Source organism: Corvus moneduloides, chromosome 4 (assembly GCF_009650955.1).
Source record: "Corvus moneduloides isolate bCorMon1 chromosome 4, bCorMon1.pri, whole genome shotgun sequence".
Classification (NCBI taxonomy): domain Eukaryota; kingdom Metazoa; phylum Chordata; class Aves; order Passeriformes; family Corvidae; genus Corvus; species Corvus moneduloides.
In genome coordinates, this window is record NC_045479.1 from 29572819 (window position 1) to 29592837 (window position 20019).

At 39.4% G+C, this 20019-nt stretch overlaps 1 protein-coding gene across 1 annotated transcript in view; it reads left to right on the forward strand.

Annotated features, from left to right (window-relative positions):
- The window catches only part of FGD6 (FYVE, RhoGEF and PH domain containing 6), a 73378-nt gene that overhangs the window by 46275 nt on the left and 7084 nt on the right, over nucleotides 1-20019 (forward strand). Inside the window, exons 9-19 of the mRNA XM_032106286.1 lie at nucleotides 1392-1442; nucleotides 4471-4529; nucleotides 4649-4720; nucleotides 5231-5299; nucleotides 6874-6957; nucleotides 8103-8182; nucleotides 12730-12832; nucleotides 13321-13467; nucleotides 14320-14422; nucleotides 16340-16467; nucleotides 18446-18574. Coding sequence (XP_031962177.1) covers nucleotides 1392-1442; nucleotides 4471-4529; nucleotides 4649-4720; nucleotides 5231-5299; nucleotides 6874-6957; nucleotides 8103-8182; nucleotides 12730-12832; nucleotides 13321-13467; nucleotides 14320-14422; nucleotides 16340-16467; nucleotides 18446-18574 — 1025 coding nt within the window. The remainder of the gene's footprint in view (nucleotides 1-1391; nucleotides 1443-4470; nucleotides 4530-4648; nucleotides 4721-5230; nucleotides 5300-6873; nucleotides 6958-8102; nucleotides 8183-12729; nucleotides 12833-13320; nucleotides 13468-14319; nucleotides 14423-16339; nucleotides 16468-18445; nucleotides 18575-20019) is intronic.

The window sequence follows — 20019 nt, forward strand, 5'->3', positions numbered from 1 at the left end:
GGGCCTGCTAATGATCAGGCAGAACTCTGAGGAGAGCAGAAAGCTGTGACTGTTCCCATGGCCCAGCCAATCTCGCTTCCCAGAACTCCCTCCCAGCCGGTTCCTCTTCCTGCACCCCAACCTGCTCTTCATGCTTCTCCGTTGGATCCTCCCTTAGGTCTCTGCCAAACAATAAAATGTCAGTGCCAAATGTTTCTCTTCCTGTAATTCTGTCTTTCTCAAAGCTTTCACTAACTGTGACAAGTTCTCTCACTCTTTGTAGCAATTCTACTGCAGAAACATGTTTCATAATTCCCTTTTAATTTTGTGCATAAGGAAAAGATTACAATACACTGAATGGTCTCTGAGGGGCACGCATGAAGCAAGACATCTTATGAAGGCAGGAACAATTGGCTCCTGATCCTTTTTGAATGAAAGAATGAATTTGGGTAGGGCAAGCATATGGGAGTTGAATTATTTCACTCCTACACGAAACTTGTACAACTGAGAAGCTAAATTTGAGTGCTTGCTACATTACATGTAATTAGTTTTCATTAGATCTGCCAGAATGTTAATACTTCATTTAAAAGGTAATTACAAATCAGTATTTGTTGCTTTTATCAATCTAATGTATGTCTCTTGGAATGTTTGTGTTTTGGTTTCTTTTCATTTTATTAAGGAGTTCAAAGTCAAAGCTTATAGAGAATAGATGGTTGATGTTTTACTGAGGATATATATTAATCTTTGACAGGGTATTGCACTTTTTGATGAACGAGACTCTCAATCAGGGAATGGAAACTCGAGGGGGATGTTTTGTATAGTCATACATTTGGAGTTAATTTTAGTGAAGTAAAATCGATTTTAAAACTACTAAGACTTTTAATGGATCGAGAGTGCCATCTTGTGGTTGTACTACACGTATGATTGAAAACAGAAAATGCCTATTTGGACATTGAAGGAAGTATGCTATTTTTATTACTAAAAATATTAATCGTAATCAGGTCTTCTGTAATGGACTTCTTGTTTTATTAGCTCACACAGACTAGTTTAGGTGCTCAGACAAATATCTATGATCTTCAAAAGTTTTTGCATCAGCTTAAATGTAAATGACTGGGAGTATGTACTAATTTTTCACTTGCTTGGTTTTTTTCTGGAATAATGTATACAATATATCATTTTTCACTGGAGAAGACCAGTAACCTATCTCTTTGCTGATATACTTTCATTATGGAAATGCTAGTTTTCACTTTGTTATTACTTCAGCAGATTTAAAAGATGAAGTAGTAGATCTTTGTAGATTAAGTAGTACATCTGAACAGCAGATTTCCAGGAAAAAGGTGGGGTTTACTACTTGCTGGTGTTGTTTATTTATTTAACAAAACTATCTCTATATTATTTTTTTCTTCATACAGATTATTTAAAGAATCTTTTAGAAGAATCTGCAGACTATAGGGATACTCAAGGTAAATGGCTCTTTAAAGAAATAACAGCTTATATACCAATGTTTCCAGATTTTAAATGCATGCAAAATGCCAAGTCAGTAATAGAAATGTTTTCTATTTAGTTCTAAGTTTCTCAGCAGAGATATTAAAAGATTTCAAGCTTGTGTTTCAAAAAGGTTTGGAGCTGGCAATCATATCAGCTCACCCTTGAGTTGAAACCAAGAGATAAGAGTGAAATTCCACAGGCAGTTTGAGCAGATACTTTGGGCACTGCCATTGCAAGAGACAGTCCCTTCCATCTGTAGACCTTTTGTAATAGGCAGCCTGCTCTCTCCAGCTACGAGCCCTTCTGGCCTCCTCCTCTCTCTTTGTGCCAGGACAAGCATCCATATGGCAGAAGTGAACAAGATCAAGGAGCTGCCATGGGTAATATTTAACCTGAGGAGTTCTCCAGTTTGACTTGTCAGAAGCTGCACAAACACAAGTGACTTACACAAAGTTGCCTGCATGTGGGGAGAAAGGAGATCAGAGGAAGTAAAAATGAATGGTTGGTGATGAAGAGGACAGGACCACACATTTCATAGTAGTGCAGGATTTAGGTGGTTTAACTTGAGCCTATCAATGCAATGCGCATTCAGGCTGTTTCCTTTTTCAGAGTGTGCCTCAGCAGTACAAAAAAGCTCCCAGTCGATGTTTCCATTTCATTTGCATGAGATCCTGTCACATTTGTGCAAGCCCCTTACCTTTAGAAGGGCTGTGCAGATGTAGTTGATTGAACTTCAGTAAATGAGTGCCTTCTATGTACTGAGCCAAGTTTGCTTTGTCTGCTGGTACAATACCATGAAATATATGAGTAAATTTATTTCTTAGGATATTCAGACATGTTTGAGTATGTTGAAGGTACAAGCCAAAAATATTTTAACTGATGGCTCTTCCAAGAGATAGAGAGGTTCATCTTGCATTTCTTATGGCTGTGAACAAAATAATACTTGGACTGCATATTAAATAGTTGACCACTTGAAAAGAGAGCAACCTAAATATATACTTCACTCTTTTTTTGTGGTTTCTCCAGCTTCTCTGTTTTTTGTAGTTACATCTTTCAGTGTTTTTCTTTCCCTTCTTTTATCAAAGATAGAAGCTGAAGCTAACTTATAACAACTAAGTGTTAATTTGATATTTGACATATTTGATAGTGCATCTTAGAACCTGGGTAAGAAAAGAAGATCTAGTCTTTACTCACCAAGATCTTTCTTGTAGTAATTAAGCTTAACTTAGTTCTGACTTTGCTTAGTTGTTTAATTCCACTGCGGGGGCTGGGAGTGAAGGGAAGGAGTGGAGAGGGAGACTAGGTTTGGTTGTGATTAGTACTCTTGGAAAAAAACCCAAATAGCACAATTCTTCTTGCTGACCTTCATTTGAATACATTACTTCAGCTAAGTGGTATAAGTGGAATGCTCTTCCCTGCCAAAAAGCACTATGTTTATGGACTTTGACCCTATAGATTATTTTATGTTGTTGTTTAGATTCATTTAGTCTTGGCTGTATAAGTAGTCCTGAGATCCTGGAACTTTCCCTTCAATAGCCAGCAAGTTTTATAATTTTCTCTAAAATTCTTCGGTCTTGCTTGAAGTCAATGAATAAAAAGTTAAGGTTTTAACAGTAACTGAGAGATGAAGGAAAGTATAACAGAGAATTAGGTAGTCATTCCTATCTTTGTGAATTTAGCTGAATTTCACTTCATCTTCTTCCACATGGGTGGGAGCTGGGGAGTGTTTTGCCTGAAGCAAACATTTTCTAGTAAGAGACCACCAGCTATTTTTCAGCAGGCTCGCTTGATACCATGACATCTATATCTAAACTTAAATTTCAATCAAATGCTTGGTATGTGTTGTGTATTTTAGCTGTTTCACTCTGTGCTTGCATCACCTTGGTTTGTGACAATCTTGCACAAAAATTCACCTTCGATTGGCTTAGGAGGAGCTTTTTGTTCACGTCTGTTTACTTTCTTATATAGCTTCATGACCTTCTGAATCTTTCAGTTCAGAAAGCTGTATGTTTTAACATACTTCCTTTCTGAATATGACTCAACAATAAAGGAAGTACATGCATTCTGCAGTACTAACACTTTAATGATTATTTAGGAAAAAACCCTGAGGCTTTGGTTTTACCTGGTTTGGTAGGTTTCTCTGTGGACTTTTAACCAAATGTACTCTTTTTTTGAAGTGATTGACTGTAATTCAATTACTCAGAAGGTGCTAAATGCTTTAGAGACTACATTTTATCAGAACAGTTGTCACACCTTTCAGTTAAGTAAGTGTCTTTTTTCTGCTTAAGTAAATTGCAGGTTTTTGGATAAGATCCTTGTATGGCATGGATCCTTGGACTGAACACTCACTGTATTCACTTAATCATTTTATATAACTGCTTTTTGCACTCACACCTTAGCATATATTACAGTTGAGTTGCTGGTTATTAAATATCAGTACTTAATATAATTGCCTATATTTGGTAACTTTTTTTTCAGATATTTATTTTTCTTCTGGTATTGCAAGTTTGAAATTTAGAAATTTGAATTTTACTGTTATCTTGAGGTGCAGCAAAACTAAAGGCAGAAGAAAGAAATGGCAGAGATTTATGAAATTTTTCTAGGTAGTCTTCCATGACTGGCACTGATGGCATTTGGGGAAAATGGTAAAAACTTAGTCCATACACAGTCTCTGTTAAAATGTTGTTAGCTTTTCTGCTGTAAGTAGAGTAAGTAATTTGTTGTGTGAGAAACTGGAATTTAGTTTTGCCTGTGGACTGTTTCGAGTAGCTGTAAGAAATAATTGACACTGTTGGTTGAAGCAATGACTTGTTAGGGCATACTTACTAAAAACCATGATCCAAAGACTCTGGGATTTATGGGAAGTGCTCCTGAATGCAGTGACTGTACAATAAGGTCCTTCAATCTTGGAATGATGTGGAAATGCAGTATGGGATCTGTGCTTTGCATTACACCAATGCTAATTGGTCTGTATAACCAAAACATGATTCCTTCATCTTTCAGATGCTTTAGCTGTTGTCATAGAAGTTGCAAACCATGCCAATGACATCATGAAGCAAGGAGTAAGTATTTTGCCTTATGAAGCTGGTTGATTAAAGTTTTCTTTCTCTCTCTTTTTTTTCCTTAAAAAAAGTCATGAATGCAAGGGCAAGTACTTACCTTCTGCTTTTTTCCTCCATAGGATAACTTTCAGAAACTCATGCAGATCCAGTACAGTTTAAACGGGCACCATGAGATCGTACAGCCAGGAAGGGTAGGTGCTCCACATGGCCTTCAGCACACTGCAGTGAAAGTGCAGTGAAAGTGATGGTGATACGCGAGCAAAGACTGACGCTGGAATATACCAAGAAGAAAATTGGTCCATTGCTTCATTATTAGGCTCTAATTGTCAGATAAATACTGCCTCTCAATATGTGTGGGGTTTTTTTTTAGATGTTTATCTGATGGAAACTTAGAATTTTTAGAATATGATTCCTTGCCAGATCTTGCAGGCAGGTTTTTGTCCTCAAGCTTAACCTTGTATTTGTCATGGTTTCAAGTGCGGCATGGGAAACTGTAATGCAGTCATCCACACTCACTCTTAGAGAAACCTAAGGATAAACAGCTTTTCTCAGAGAGGAGCCTTGAATCCCAAAACTTGTGCAGCACTTCTAGTGTAGTAATAATAATCATAATCATGATAATAGTTATAAAAAAGTCACCTCATTTGCATGGCTTGTGCCCTAAAAAGCTACGTTTTGCATTTCTTGCTTTAATTTACCAGGTCTTTTTGAAAGAGGGAACACTGATGAAGCTGTCACGGAAGGTCATGCAGCCACGAATGTTTTTTCTGGTGAGATGCTGTGTATGTTGCTATGTGCCTTACACTAGTGTAATTTTAAGTTAAAACATCACACTGCAAACATAACTAATAACTGCAGATAGTAGAAAAAATTACTAATTGTTGCTGTTCTATTCAGTCAGTTCTAATTTAGAGATATTATCTGTGTCATATGCACTAATTTTAATGGAAAAGCATTTCTCACTAAAATGTATTATTTTGAACAACATTTAAAATCTGAGAGTTTTCATGAGAAGACATCTGTGGTACTGTGAAAAGTAACACAATTAGTCCATCCCTCTTAGTTGTACCAGATCTTAAAACCTAGAACTCTGGTTGCTGCTACTGCACCCTTCCATCCCTCCTTTCCTTCCTCCAATCTCCCCCCTCCTCTCTCATTCCGCCCCTCTGCCTCCTCTCTCCTTCCCCTTGTAGGAGCCCACGTGCATCCCGAGCAGAGCACTGGGTGGAAGTTAAATACTGGGTTCTCTTCCTGTCTCTGCTACTGCTTTGTTTTGAAACTTCTGTTCATCTCTGAAGTTTCTGTCTCCACTTGAACCTTTTGTTTTTCTCTTCTATTTAGACAGTAAAGCAGCTGTTACCCTGTAATTTATGGCATTATTGGTTCACAGTCCTGGCTGAATTCTGTCTTGTAGTCTTGTAGTTCTTCTTATGAAGAAATACTTCCCTATATCAGTTATGGAAATACTCTCAAAAATCTGGTGCTATCTCAAGCTTCACAAACCAGATATTACTAATTTCAGTGTCTCTATCTTGGATTTTCTTTGTTTTGCTTTATGGGGCAATGGGTTTCTTTGGTTTGGCGTTTTTTTTTAGATTTAAATGGTACAGGCTAGCATTTATACCATTAAACGCAGTGATTTTCGATTTATCATGCAGTGGATATTTAGTAAGGCTCCTGAAGCATTTGATTATTTTGCAAAGAATTGCATAGCAAAAACTTACGAGACACCTCAGGTTTTGGTATTTGTTTATGTGCAGTATATGAAGTTTGGATCCATGTGTTGAACAGCACAGAAAATAAGAAAGTCTTAGTAACTGTTCAGTAAATGCACTGAACAAATCTGAGTCTGGTAGACTAGGAAATAAACAGTAGATGCACTTTAAACTGGTAAAATTCACAAGGTATGGTTAAGTCTGTCCTTATAAATTGCTAATCCATTCTGCTATCTCCTAGTTTCTGGATTGCTCTGATTTGTTTGAATGGTTAATTCTTATATTCTTTTAAAGTAGTTTGCTATATTATGTACCTGTGTACACGAGAAACATTTTTGTCCCTTTTGACAGTCTGTTCTTTGATATCCGTGCACTGTTTACTCGTGCCAAATGTATATTTACACAAGGAGGCCATAAATAGATGCCTATTATATGTTATCTATTATGTTATCTACCTATTGTTATAAGTGAAAATGTTTCTTGGATTCTAAGTGGAGTAATAGGAAGAAGAGGATGCCCTTCTGGACAGTTATCTCAGTGCTGTAGGAGTTCTGTACTTCAGTAAAATGCATCTGAAATTATCTGTCTTTTAACAAACTTTAGTCATTAAAAAGCATCCTGTATTACAGTTCAATGATGCCCTGTTGTATACTACTCCAGTTCAGTCAGGAATGTATAAACTCAACAACATGTTGTCGTTGGCTGGAATGAAGGTGAGTCACTATTTAAAGTGAGCCTTTCTCCAAATCTACCTAAACTCAGGCCTTCAAATTTTGAAAACGCAGCGTGTTTACTGCTGGCGAGATATATTAAATATGCTTATGTTCCAGAGCAATCCTACAGGCTTAATGTTCTTTGCATAATGTGGCCTGTGGGATTGCTGTCTAGGTTTCCCTAAACATTCTGTTGCCACAGGATCATCTTGGCTGCATTTCACCCAGTGTTGTCCTACTCTGGAACAGTCTGCCTGCTTATTTTTTGTATTGTATTTTGTTGAGACTGCCTCACTTCTGCCTTTTCACTGCTTTTTATTGCTCACACCCAGAGATTAGGCATCTTTGCCTGGTAAGATCCTGGTGGATCAGTTCGCTGTGGTTTACAGAGATTTGCTAACTGTGAGGGAAGATACAGGTTTTCTGCCTGAGCCCTTGTGAAGAGCATCAAAGTTAAGCCCTGAGCCCCACTGGCTAATGATAAGGGACATACACGCCGTATAATGACTCAGTCACTGACATGACAGTTAATGGGAACAGCAAATCCTTGCCTTGGGAATCATTGTCTCCAGTCCTGTCAGAAAAAATCACCAAGTTCAGTTGCAGTGCAGATCTGGCACTTGGGTCCGAAGTTTTGCAGGCAGAGCTACAAAATCTCTTTTGCCAGCAGATGTCTTGCAGTGGCTCAGACCCACCCTTGACTTTTAAGCCCCCTTATGGTTGAAATTTGGTAGCTTGAAGGATCAACAGGGTAGTGCAGCCCTTGCCCACTCTGGGGTACACCAGTGGGCTATATCTCATCCTGCAGCAGCAGCAGTGCCTTTTCTTGCCCAATTGCAGGAGGTGCTCATGAGGCAACATGCCTGGGCATGTATGGAAGGTGTCTGACAGCTCCTGAGCTTCGTTCCCCCTGTACATCTCCAGTGTTTGTATAAGAACCAGTGAAATAAAAGGATGGGCTGCGTGTAATCTTAGTGTAGCTGGGCCCTCTGGACTGGTATATGATTTCCTATTCCTGAGTATTTTCTCTCCCGTGTACCCTTACTCTGCAATAAAAATGTAAGAGATTTTACAGGAAATAAAATCAAAGCAATGACAAAAGTACCATTTCAGTTTGAATGTGAAGTTTTCTCTCTTGGCTGAAGGTTAAGAAGCCAACCCAGGAAGCGTATCAGAATGAACTGAACATTGAAAGTGTAGAGAGATCCTTCATTCTTTCAGCGAGGTAAGTCTTTCAAATGAACAGTGATTTTAAAACTGTGTGATTTCAAACAGACCACACAAGCTTTTTAGAGCTTGTTTTGCACTTAGTGTAATGAAAAGTTACCCTTGGCTAGAGTGATTACAGAATAGAGGGGATCAGTAAATCAGAGTGAATAAAACCATTGTTTGGTTCCTCTTTTTCACCTTAGCTACACCTTCAGAAACTTTAAGTAAATTGAAATACTACCCTTGCACTGCCTTTCCTTGAGAGGGTTTCAATTCACTTTAGGCTTTGCTTTTCAGTATTTTTTTGTTCTTCTAAAATTGCTGATATGTTCTATGTTACCAAATTCTCTATGTAACAGCAAAAGGATATATGGTCACTAAGCCCAGGCCGATCTGGTCACCTTCACTGAGATGCCTTTAGGCCTGGTTTTGTGGATTGTTGTTTTTATGGTGCTTGAGTTGAAGTTTTATATGTTCTGACATTTGTGGCAGTGCTGATACCAATGAAGAAAGACATGTTTTCTCTTTTATTTAGCAAAGCCGAGCAAGAGCAGACTGCTGCTTTTTGTGTGACCTTGTAAATACTGACATGAGAATGCACAAAGATAGCAGTATCTGTAGCTGAGGGGTAGACCAAGGTTAACGTTGTCAAAGAAGCCAAAGGAAGTAGCTCAATTGTCAGAGCAGTAGTTATTTATAACAACACACTTGAAATGAGTAATTCTGTATTTCTTCAACAAATTTAAATGTTTCTTATAGTTCTTCTGCACACTAGGGAAAAAAAATGCATTTCACAGTTTAGGGGATGATTGTGCTCCAGTGTAATATGAACAGGTCTGTGCTGCTTAGGTGCCTTGGTGACTGAATGTCACACAGACACATGAAGGCATTCAAGGGATGGCAGTAGGCAATGTGGATTTATCTCTGCTTGATTTGAAACAGTGTTTCACTTTTACTCCAGTTGTTTTAAAAGAATTGAAAAAAAATAATTGGAACTTCTGAAAATGTTATCATCTTAACATACAAGCTACCTATTTTCCACAAAACAGGACAGACTAGTCTTTTTGATGAACTGATTAAGTGGTAGATTAAAAGCAACTCCTGGGGAAGATGTGCTGGTCTATAGGGGAAAACCCCTATATATAATTTTCTCATTGAATTTGGCATAGTTTGTGACATGCTTTTGTCTTAACCTTGAAATTGCTGGAATTAACCCCATATTACCAACTAAGGCTGCTACAATTTGTTTTTATTTTAGTGTTGTTGATGTTGCATCTTTGAGGAGCATTCAGCTCTGTTATTTTTATACTTGCTGGAAGCCATGTGTGTGCAAGAGCCCTAAGCTACACAACAGTGGCAGACAGAGGTTGCATTTACATAGCACCAAGGAGGTGCTGGAGGCCCCAGATGTAAATGACAGTTTTCAGATTGTTTTCTGTCTGTCACCAGAACTGGGCCTGTTGTGGGGTAGGAGGGAAGCAATTGAAAAACACTGCCAGCAACAGGTGCTTGCTTACATTTTTCCCAATTAACTATGTTGTTCCCATTGATAAATATTCTAAATGAGAAGAGAATTTGTATCTTGTCAACCCAGGCTACATCTTCCTTTGAATGATGCCTCATTCTAACAGCTTATTGGGTCCTATATGGTTAAAAAAAATAAAATCAAAACTGTTCAAGTTAGTTTTAAAGACACTGGAGACAAATTTCATTTCTGTGGGTTTTTTTCAAATAATAAGCATTATGTGGAGTGTACACCAAAGAAGAGATTCTGAAATGATCCTGGGAGCAGAGACAGGGAAGTGAAAAATTACTAGTAATAAAAAGTAGGCCAGTTAATAACAGAAATATGGATTAATGCCTAGACAAGATTCTTTGTCACTTCAGGTTCACTTTTACTGACTGCATTAGTATTCTGCTTTATCTAGTCTGGGTTGAGGTTTCAGTTTTGCTGGGATATCTGTAGGAATGTGAATTGTTTTTCACAGTACAATGCAGAATTGTACTAGAAATCTCTTCATCAGAAAAACAAGTTTGTGCATCTACAAGATGCAGCACTGTACAGGAGGAAAGCTTTGGTCCTGGAAACACCTGTCATGCCAGCCTGACGTGGTCTGGCCCCTCAGTAAGGCTGGTGAAGAGCTACCCTGGGCAGATAGATACAGCTGCATCTCTTCCTATCCTAGCTAAGGATAGTCAGGCAAGACTGGCTCAGCTGGGAGAGGTGCCCTAAGACTCTGAGCCTGGAAACAAGAGGGACATGCTTCTGAGTGTCCTCCTGGGGCCACTGAGCTATTTAGCTCCACTGAGCAGCTGGATATGTGCCCCCAGCACATGCATTTACTAGTAGTAGCCATTGCTGGGGTTCTCTGCAGTCCTTTTGAAGGACTTTTGAAGCTTTCTACTGTTATGTTAAATCTTAAATGAATAAATAAAAATAACAGTGTTTAAAAACCCAAGAAACCTCTGCAATTTTAGTAAAAATTTTTTTTTTTGGAAGGATGCAACAAATACTGGACCTGCAGCAAGGGAAGTGGTAGGGCTGGGCATGTTGGGGATGGCTGCAGTGACAGCAGAAGAAACTCCCGATTTTGCTGCAGCAAACCATTACATCAGTTACCAGTGGCACCACCTTTGCTCTTAAGTTCTGAAGGATTGTAAACAATCCTAAAGGCTTCCACTGGCAATCCTACCAAGCACGAGCTTCCTAGTGAAATATTAGGGTGTAAGCCTGTAGCTCATTGTGCAAGCTGCTCCGTACAGAGCAGTCCCCACATGATCGGGGGGGAGTGGTGGTGTGTAATCTCCAAAACCTGTGCCAACTTTAAATTTAATTAGCTAATCCAGTTAGAGGAATCTAATTAAATGTAACTGGATTTTGAAAAAGCCAAAGGACTTGATTAGAGTTACGAATATTACGTAGTTAATGCAGACCAGTTGTTCTTTCCTGTTGAGGAAGCAAAGGTAAATAGACTGAACAAAATGTTCCACTCAGAATGTGAGATATTTGGACAGACACTAATGCATTGCTTTGCCCTTGCGTGTATCTTATCTCTTCTCCTTTTGTTCTGATTTTGTTGCTGTGTGTGCTAGAATTTTTTTTTTGTTTTACTTGTGCCTGTGCATTTACCTTACCAGATTTGTCCTCTCTGATTCAGCATAGTACTCAGTTTCATCCCGTTCAAACCCCCCATTCAAAGTATTTTCCTTAAAGGTTCAAAGGTGATGAAAGCTTCTAAATTCACCTACAAAACCATTAAATAATAATTGGTGTCAGACCTCATTTGTGTAAGTCGTTGCTTTCCTCTTCCCTAACTTTCCTTTCTATATATTTGTATTCAGTTCCTTGGTTTAAACAAATTAATTTATTTGATACCAATTAAAAAGTGGGGAAGAGAAAAAAATGTTGGGAGTGAATTCTTGTTTAAATTTTAGAAGCCCTTTTTAAGCTGGCATGGCACCTTAAACAGTAGCTGTTCCTCTGCTGCAAAACTGCTTCATCCTTCCTCAGAGCCTTCTCTGTGTTGCACAAGTAGTTGTTCAGCTGTGTGATGAATTTACCTAGTCAGTAAATTGATCCAGAGGAAGGGCAGGCTGATGGCTTGCTTTAATATGGATTTGTTTCCCAATCCAGCCCACTGCATAACTCTGTATGTTCTGGCACAAGAGTGAAAATAAGACCTAGTGGCTGAGAGAAAGGATAGTAGGCTGCCCTTTACAGCAGGAACAGCGTGGATTTATGAAAATGGTGTTGTGCCCATGGCCAGAGGAGGTGCTTTGGCACTGCACATAATCCAGTATAGCTGCAAGGTCCTGCTGTGCCAGGTACTGCTTGTGCTCTCTGCTCCTCCTGCCGTGCCACTTCAGCCTAATGCTTTCCTTGCACTTGATTAGTGATCCACCAGCTGCGGGTTAAACAGATGGAGTAAGCTTATCTGTTTATCTCTTTGAGTTAGCTCATCCAATGGAGACATTTTGGAAAAAAAAAAAAATTATTTGAAAGTAGCATGACCTGGTAGGAGCAAATAGTTAGGAGCACAAGGCAGAAGAAGAGTCAGTGTGTTTTTATCTGACAGAAGCTTGGAGTTTCACAGGATTGGGTACAACAAACTGCACTCTGACACAGAAGGAAGTGGGCAGAAAAAAGGTTTGTTGAAATTTCAGGTTGCTTTCAAGAGGAAAGGCCCATGCCTTTGTTCTGGGAGCATCATTTAAACAAGTGTTATCCAGGCTATTCAAGGGTGGGGGAGGAGGGAGAAGCAATGAGAGACAAGCCTTGAAATAATCACAGAGATTTTGGAAGGAGGAAAGGGAAGGAGGGAATCCACATGACAGCAACAGACACAGAAATCTTTTTTAGTATTAGTCAACATAAATAACACCGTGCCAAAGGTTAAAAAATAACGCCAGTTTCAGTAGGAGTTGTAGACGGTCTGTAAGCTGAACTTGCAAAAGAGTTACTCCAGTGTACAATAAAGTTAATGGAATTCTAATCAACACTTGCTTCTTAGTTTTAAATGTTAATAATAATAAATTGCTTTTGTCGGTTTTTTACTCCAACAGTTCTGCTACAGAAAGAGATGAGTGGTTAGAAGCTATCTCCAAGTCGATTGAAGAATATACAAAAAAGAGAATCACATTTAATCCAAGCAAAAGCCTTGAAGAGGTATATCCCACCATTATTGTTGGTTTGTTCCCCCTTTGAATATAAAATATCCTCACAGGTGTTTAGAGAAACGAGGTATTTCATGACAAGTAATAAAGCACGATGGTAAATAATTGAACAGATGGTAGAACAGAATATTTCATAATGTTATCTACTTCATAAATTTAAAATTTTCTTCAAAAAAACCCAAATCAGCAATCACAGTTCTCTGTGTAGCCTTGTGCACAGAAAGATGAAATTAAAAGATTTTAAAATAAAGCAGCTATTGATCCCAGTAGGCTAGTAAAGCTTGAAAGTCAGTAAATGCATCTCTGTTGTCAGGCTTGCATTATAATGGTCACTGATGAAATAGCAGATAACATTTAAGACCATGACAATGCATCAAAGAAGGCTTTCCAGCACCATTAGCATTATCCTATAATCACTGATGAATCCTAGTCTTATTTCTCCTCACTGAATGTAATGGTATTGTGCCTATGTTCTCTCAGGCAGATCCAGAGAAACAGGAAGAAGATAGCCCTCTGGGATCAAAGGCTCCCATCTGGATCCCTGACACGAGAGCCACCATGTGCATGATCTGTACGAGTGAATTCACGCTGACATGGAGAAGGCACCACTGCAGGGCGTGTGGAAAGGTTGGGTATTTTGTGGTTACCTTTTCTGTCAGTCATTCATGTTCCTTGTGTGACATTCAGGTGGAGCCTCATCACCCCAACTACTCTTCTAAGCAGCTCTGTACTCTGACATAATTATGTGGGTTAGAACCAACATGTTCAGGTTGGTGGTTTGGGGGCTGGGGTTTGGATTTTTTGGACAGGTGTTATGACAGACCACTATTCAACCTTCAACATGCTACATGTCATTTATTTTGCATTCCAGAATGCTATTTAGGGTTGCTTTTGCAATTCCATAATACCCACAAATGTTAGCTGAAATGAAGAAATATCTTCCTCACTAATATTCGTAAGATAAATAATGATTTTCTATTTTAAGTTAGTACCAGTCTTGTTTTATATTTTACACTTATGAAAACTATATCTAATAAACGTTGTCTTTCTTGCTTAATCCAGTGAGAATACAAAATTAGAGTGCAATGCAGTTGAGACACCTGTGTTGTAAAGAAATCATCAAAAGAGCAATGGCTTTTTAGCTATTTCAAAAAGTTGTGGTTGAAACAGTTCAATAACACAGTAGGCTTGTTCTGGTTTTTATGCATCATTAATGTTGGTTTATTGATTCATAATTCACTGATTTTTTTTTTTTCTTAATATTTAAATTTTTATAATTTAGAGGAGGAAAGGACAGCATGTTGAACATAAAGACACAGGAAAAAAGCCAAGATCTTAAAACATTTTCACTGTGAAATAGTGCCTATTTCAGGTTTTTACGGGCTTAACAGTGATGAAGTGAATGTCTTTGAGAATCTGGTGATTTACAGGTGCACATCATGTACAATAATGCTTTTATCTGTTTCTGTCTGTTTCCAGATTGTCTGTCAAGCTTGTTCATCAAACAAACATGGCTTAGACTATATGAAAAACCAGCCAGCAAGAGTATGTGATCATTGCTTCAGGGAGCTACAAAAGCAAGGTAGAGAAAATCTTCACAAACTGTCTTACTTTTATTAACACGGTATGTCTGCATCTCATCTTTACGGCTGGGTTCAAGTGCTTAATTCTGCTTGTGCCTGAGAAATGATAGGCATCTGAGATTCTAAGATGCCAAACAAGTTTCTGTGGAGCAAGCTAGGAAATGAATTTGCAATGCATTGGCTCTTCCTTTCCAGAAACATGTATGCCTTTACCCTGTGGTAATGACATGTGGTAATTATGCTGCTTTCCTTTTTAACGAGTGTTACATTGCTTTTCATTAATCACAGGGTGCAAGTGTACATTAGACTCCTTGCAGCTTATCCTGACCTCCCCCAGTGGGTTCATGTGTATTTTTATGCTCTGTAGCTTGTATATCTGTAAACTTCATTTTTGCCAGCTAAGCTGCTGAGGTGGCTGAAGGTCCGGGGCTCTGTAAAGACATAGGCCTTAATCTTTCCAAAGCTGAGTCTCTTCAGTTCTAAAAAATGGCCTCAAGCCACTCTCAAGCCTCAGCTCATATGGAATTCAAGGATTTGGCATATCTGTACCTCAGTTCTGAAAGCAAACTCCTAACTGTTGCCTACTGAACACTGGCAACATGGATTCAACATAAAACACCACAGCTAGAGCAGTTTCATTGAAACACTTTCAGATAATGTGGTGCCTAGTGGAAAGCAATGGCTGGACAGCCTAATGGTAATAACATTTGCTTAGAGAGGAGGTCCAGGGTCAGTACCCTCATCCTGAGAAAACTCTTATGTGTCTCTTTCACGGAGCTTCATATCACTATGCAGAAGCAAATGTAAAATCAGTGGAAGCACCTCCCAGTGAGATGGGAATCCAGTCCCATCTCACAGGACTTGCTGTGAATTAAGTCGAAATACTTGAGTATAAAGTACACAAATGAGCTGTGAACAGACTGAAAGAGCTCGCTGCCCTTCCCTTGGCAGAGGCTTCAGTGGTATCTAGGCTCTAGGGTATCAGGAAATCTGTAGTGCCTGGAGAAATAATAAAGCTATGGATCCCAGCATGCCGGGGGTGACATTTCTCATGGGGATGCAGAAAGAAGCGTGGATAACCCTGGAAATGACAGCGTGAGTCTGCGGTGAGGGGGAAGGCCGTTGTCTGAACCACCTGCAGGTGTGTGCGCTGGGCACTAGAGGCTGCTGTGCTGCAGGCAATTGCAGCTGCCTTTAGCTGGGAAAAGGGCTGGGGAGCAGCTGCAGTACAGCTGGCAAACCCATTGCTCTCCTGCTCTGCTCATTATTTCAGAGGCTCACCGAGTTCAGGAACAACTCTAGAAGTAGTCTTTATGAAACCACCAGGTTTCCAGGTGCAGCTGTAAAAAAAGTGGTGGGTGTTGCTAGAAAAAGGGGTTTTGAAGAAGTGAAGTGTTGCAGAGGTCTTCCAAGAGAGATGAAGTAACTGCTGTGGCAGTGGAGAAGGCACGTTCTGGGAGATGGGAACGCTTCAGAAGTGTGTGTGTGCTGGAAGAGGAACATCCCTATTGAATAAGGTTGAGAAGTTAACAGATGTAGAGAATTGAAAGACAAAGTACAGACAGCAGAGGACAGCTGTAAAATTTGGATGTGATTTTTAAGACTTATTTTTATGAGCAAAGGCAGTTCAACAACAAGAAAACAGACTTGGAAAACAAACAAGATCAATTGTTTAGTTTTAAACTTCTTGTGTTTTTTTAGTATGATTGTGATTTGGGGAATTCTAACTGGTGGTGTTGATGATAACACTGAAAAGTTAATTCAGTGCTGAATTTAACACGATTAGGTGTTACTATTGCAGCACTGTAATCTGAATAAAAATGCCAGCTGTTTCTAAGAAGAAAAGTCCAAGAATGAATTGCCTCTGTTTAGTCATCTGTGACATGAAATCAATATATTCATTCTGTGCATTTTAGATAACCAGTGCACTCCTAAGAGCGGATCCCCAGTCAACCATAAATCTCCATCAAGTGCCTTGTCTACAGTATTACAAAGTATTCCCTCTGGAAGAAAGCAGAAAAAAATTCCTGCAGCCCTCAAAGAAGTAAGTGTTTTATTGGTCAAAAGTGGTGCTTTTTTGGTATTATATCATCAATATTAAGAGTAGAAAAAAAGTTATTTTAACCATCTTACCTAGAATCAAAAGTCAAAATGTGTCTCTAACTGTGGTTTGGGCCTTAGTTTTAAATAGGCTGGGACATGCAGTGTGTAACATGCATAAACACCCGTGAGACTGTGATTCAGAGATATAGTTGAAATTGTAATTTCTTTCTTGCACAATTCAGGGAAACACAGAAAGCTGTGTTTCTCTGAATTGTGATTTACCTCTGTACCAACAGTCAATGACAGGACTCCTACACCAACTCGGCTCTTGGTTTATGATTAGAAAAGGTAGAGTGAAACCCTGCTTACTGTAGGTCTTGGGAGTGGGAAGTGATTTTTCTCAGCATCAGGTTTGCTGATGACACCAAGCTGTGTGTTGCAGTTGACACACTGGAGGGAAGGGATGCCATCCAGAGGGACCTGGATAGGCATGTAAGGTGGGTCTATGTGAACCTCATGAAATTCAACAAGGCCAAGCACAAGGTCCTGCTTGTTTGTCAGGGAAATCCCAAGCACAAATACAGGCTGAGTGGAGAATGGATTGAGGTTAGCCCTAGGGAGAAAGACCTGGGAGTGTTTGTGGGTGAAAAGATCAACATAACTCAGCAATGCGCACTTGCAGGCCAGAAAACCAACTGCGTCCTGGGCTGCATCCAAAGCAGCATGGCCAGCAGGGCAAGGGAAGTGATTCTGCCCCTCTACTCCACTCTGGTGAGACCCCACCTGCAGTACAGCTCTGGGGTCCCCAACATAATAAGGACATGGACCTGTTGGAACAAGTCCAGAGGAGGGCTGCTAAGTTGAGGGAGGGCTGCAGCACCTCTCCTAATACAACTGTCTGAGAGACTTGGGATTGTTCAGTCTGGAAAAGAGAAGGCTCCAGGGAGATTTTGGAGCAGCCTTCCAGTACCAGAAGAGAGGCCTACAAGAAAGCTGGAGAGGGACCTATTACAAGGGCATGTAGTGATAGGACATGGGGGACCCCTCATAAGTTGAACGAGGGTAAGTTTAGATTAGATATTAGGAAGAAATTCTTTACTGTAAGGGTGGTGAGGAATTGGAACAGGTTACCCAAAAAGGTTGTGGACTCTCCATCCCTGGCAGTGTTCAAGACCAGACTAGATGGGGCATTGAGCCATCTATTGTGGATGCTAAAGAGCAGGAGCAGAGGAATTTTCCAGCTGCTGAAGCATTTAGTGAAGTTTTCCTTTCTCATGCTTTAGCTGAGAAACAGTGGAAGACGGTTCTGTAAACCAGCTCTCTATCTCACACCTGCACAGACTTGTTTTGGTTCGCTGGGAAAATATTTTGGAAATGGGTGTTATGCCATTCAGCCAGTCCCTCTGGGAGGTGGATGGTCAAGCATCCAATGGTTTTATGCCATCCTTGCAAACAAAGCTATATAAGCTTTAATTATATAATTAAATAGAGCCATTTCTGGCCTTTGAACCCCATCCTGGACTTGTGTAGTTTCTCGCCGTCCCTGGGGACAACAGCGACAATCTATGGCCTAGGGAAAGGTGTCCCTGCCCATGACAGGGGAGTTGGAATGAGATGATCTTTAAGGTCCCTTCCAACCCAAACCACCCGGTGGTTCTATGACTCTTCTTATATGAGAATGTGTGTTCTCCAGCTGTACATGCTGCTCAGTGTTGCAGCTCTCTCTTGTCCTGTTGCATCCAATTTAAGTTCCAACCTTTAGTGACTGTGGAAACCTCTCTTCCAGACCAGATAGATGGTAGCAAACAAAATAATTTTTCTTTCATCCATCTGAGTTAGTGAGCAACATTAACCTGAGATCAGGGAAGAATTTGAGTCTCTGCCAGGCAGGGCTCTGGAAATCTGTTAAAAAAAAAAGCCGTACTGTGAAAACTTGTACTCTTAACGGTTTGTTGATTCGTTTTGTTTTTCCTCTTCAGGTTTCAGCAAATACAGAAGACTCTACAATGAGTGGCTACCTACACAGATCTAAGGGCAGTAAGAAACCATGGAAACACCTATGGTTTGTTATAAAAAATAAGGTGCTATATACATATGCTGCTAGTGAGGTAAGAGACTACATATTAGAAATAAAATATCCAATGATAATACTGTCTTTGTAACAAAGTTGTTTATTCTTATGATTTAGAAACAAGCTATAAAATTAGATCACCTTACAGTGATCTGATTGTGGTGCAGTATTTTGAAAAGGCCCTTGATACCATAGTACATTGATATAGCTATGCTGTGTCTGATTCCAGACCTAGCTTTGAGTACCTCTGCACTGCACACCATAGCTCAGATGTATGTATGTTCTGAGTCAGCTGAATACATGGGGGATCTGTTTGGATGCATCACAGTGTACTTGTGGCAAAGCCAACATTATAAAAGCATCTTGAACTATCTTGTTCTGCAGTTCCATAAGGTATTTTGAATGCTTGGCAAAGGACTAAACTAAATCTCTTTACTTCTCCTCATACTGTTGTCTTCAGCCTGGAGTATTTATATGATATAAAAGAAATGCATCTTATGTAATGGCATTTGCTTTTTTATTTAGAATATGTAGCCCTATTGCAGTGTGGAGTAATCTCTAACATAGATGTATATTTTAATATGTATATAAATACATGTATATATGTTTGTGTATATATATACACACAGACATATATATATATAGTCTGCACATCCCAGCATGTGCTGAGGATGTAGTTTTATTGCATCTTGGAACGTTTTGTAACGTATATGTAAGTATTGTAGCACTGACAGATCTTGGGCTTCAGGTTTTTGTATTGTTTGTTATAGTTTACTACTAGCTTTCAAGAGCAAGATATCCAAAGCATCTGTTTTAAGGTATTGCTATCCCTCACTTTCTTTCAAAATGTAAGGCCCAACCCATCCTGGCCATGCAAGGATTTATCCTTCTTCACCCCACGACACCCCCCATTCTAGTTATTTCCTGGTTTGTGCTCAGATCTTTTTCCTGGGTTGTTCCTGCCAACCTTTATTTTAGAACTTCTGAATTATGTCCAAAACCTGTGATGTTATTTCCACTACAGCATTGGCAGTACTAAAAAAGCCCAACCCAAGTAGCTCTAAAAGTAGCTTCAATAATTATGTAGAAAACAATTACTTTTACATCAATTAGAAAATTATTTCAGAGCATTGTGTGTGTCTCTTCTGGCCGTTGCAGAGACGTTAGCAGAGGTAAAGACAGACCAGTCTGTGACAGTCACCTTAAATTTTCTTTTCCTTGGCTTCCTCTGAGGTATCAGCCTTACAGAGTAGCTTCAGTTTGCAGTTCAATCACTAAACTAACTCTTTCCTATTTTCTTAAATTGAGGAATATCTGTCCTTAGTTTTCATCTTCGTGAGCCATTGCAGGAGACATTATTTAGAGACTCTTAAGGGAAGGTGCAGTGTTGCCTTAGCCACTTAAAGCTACTTCTATTAGTTCCAAGTGATAGAAAGATCAATAGTAAAACAATCACCTGTTAGTGGTACGAAGACCTGAGAC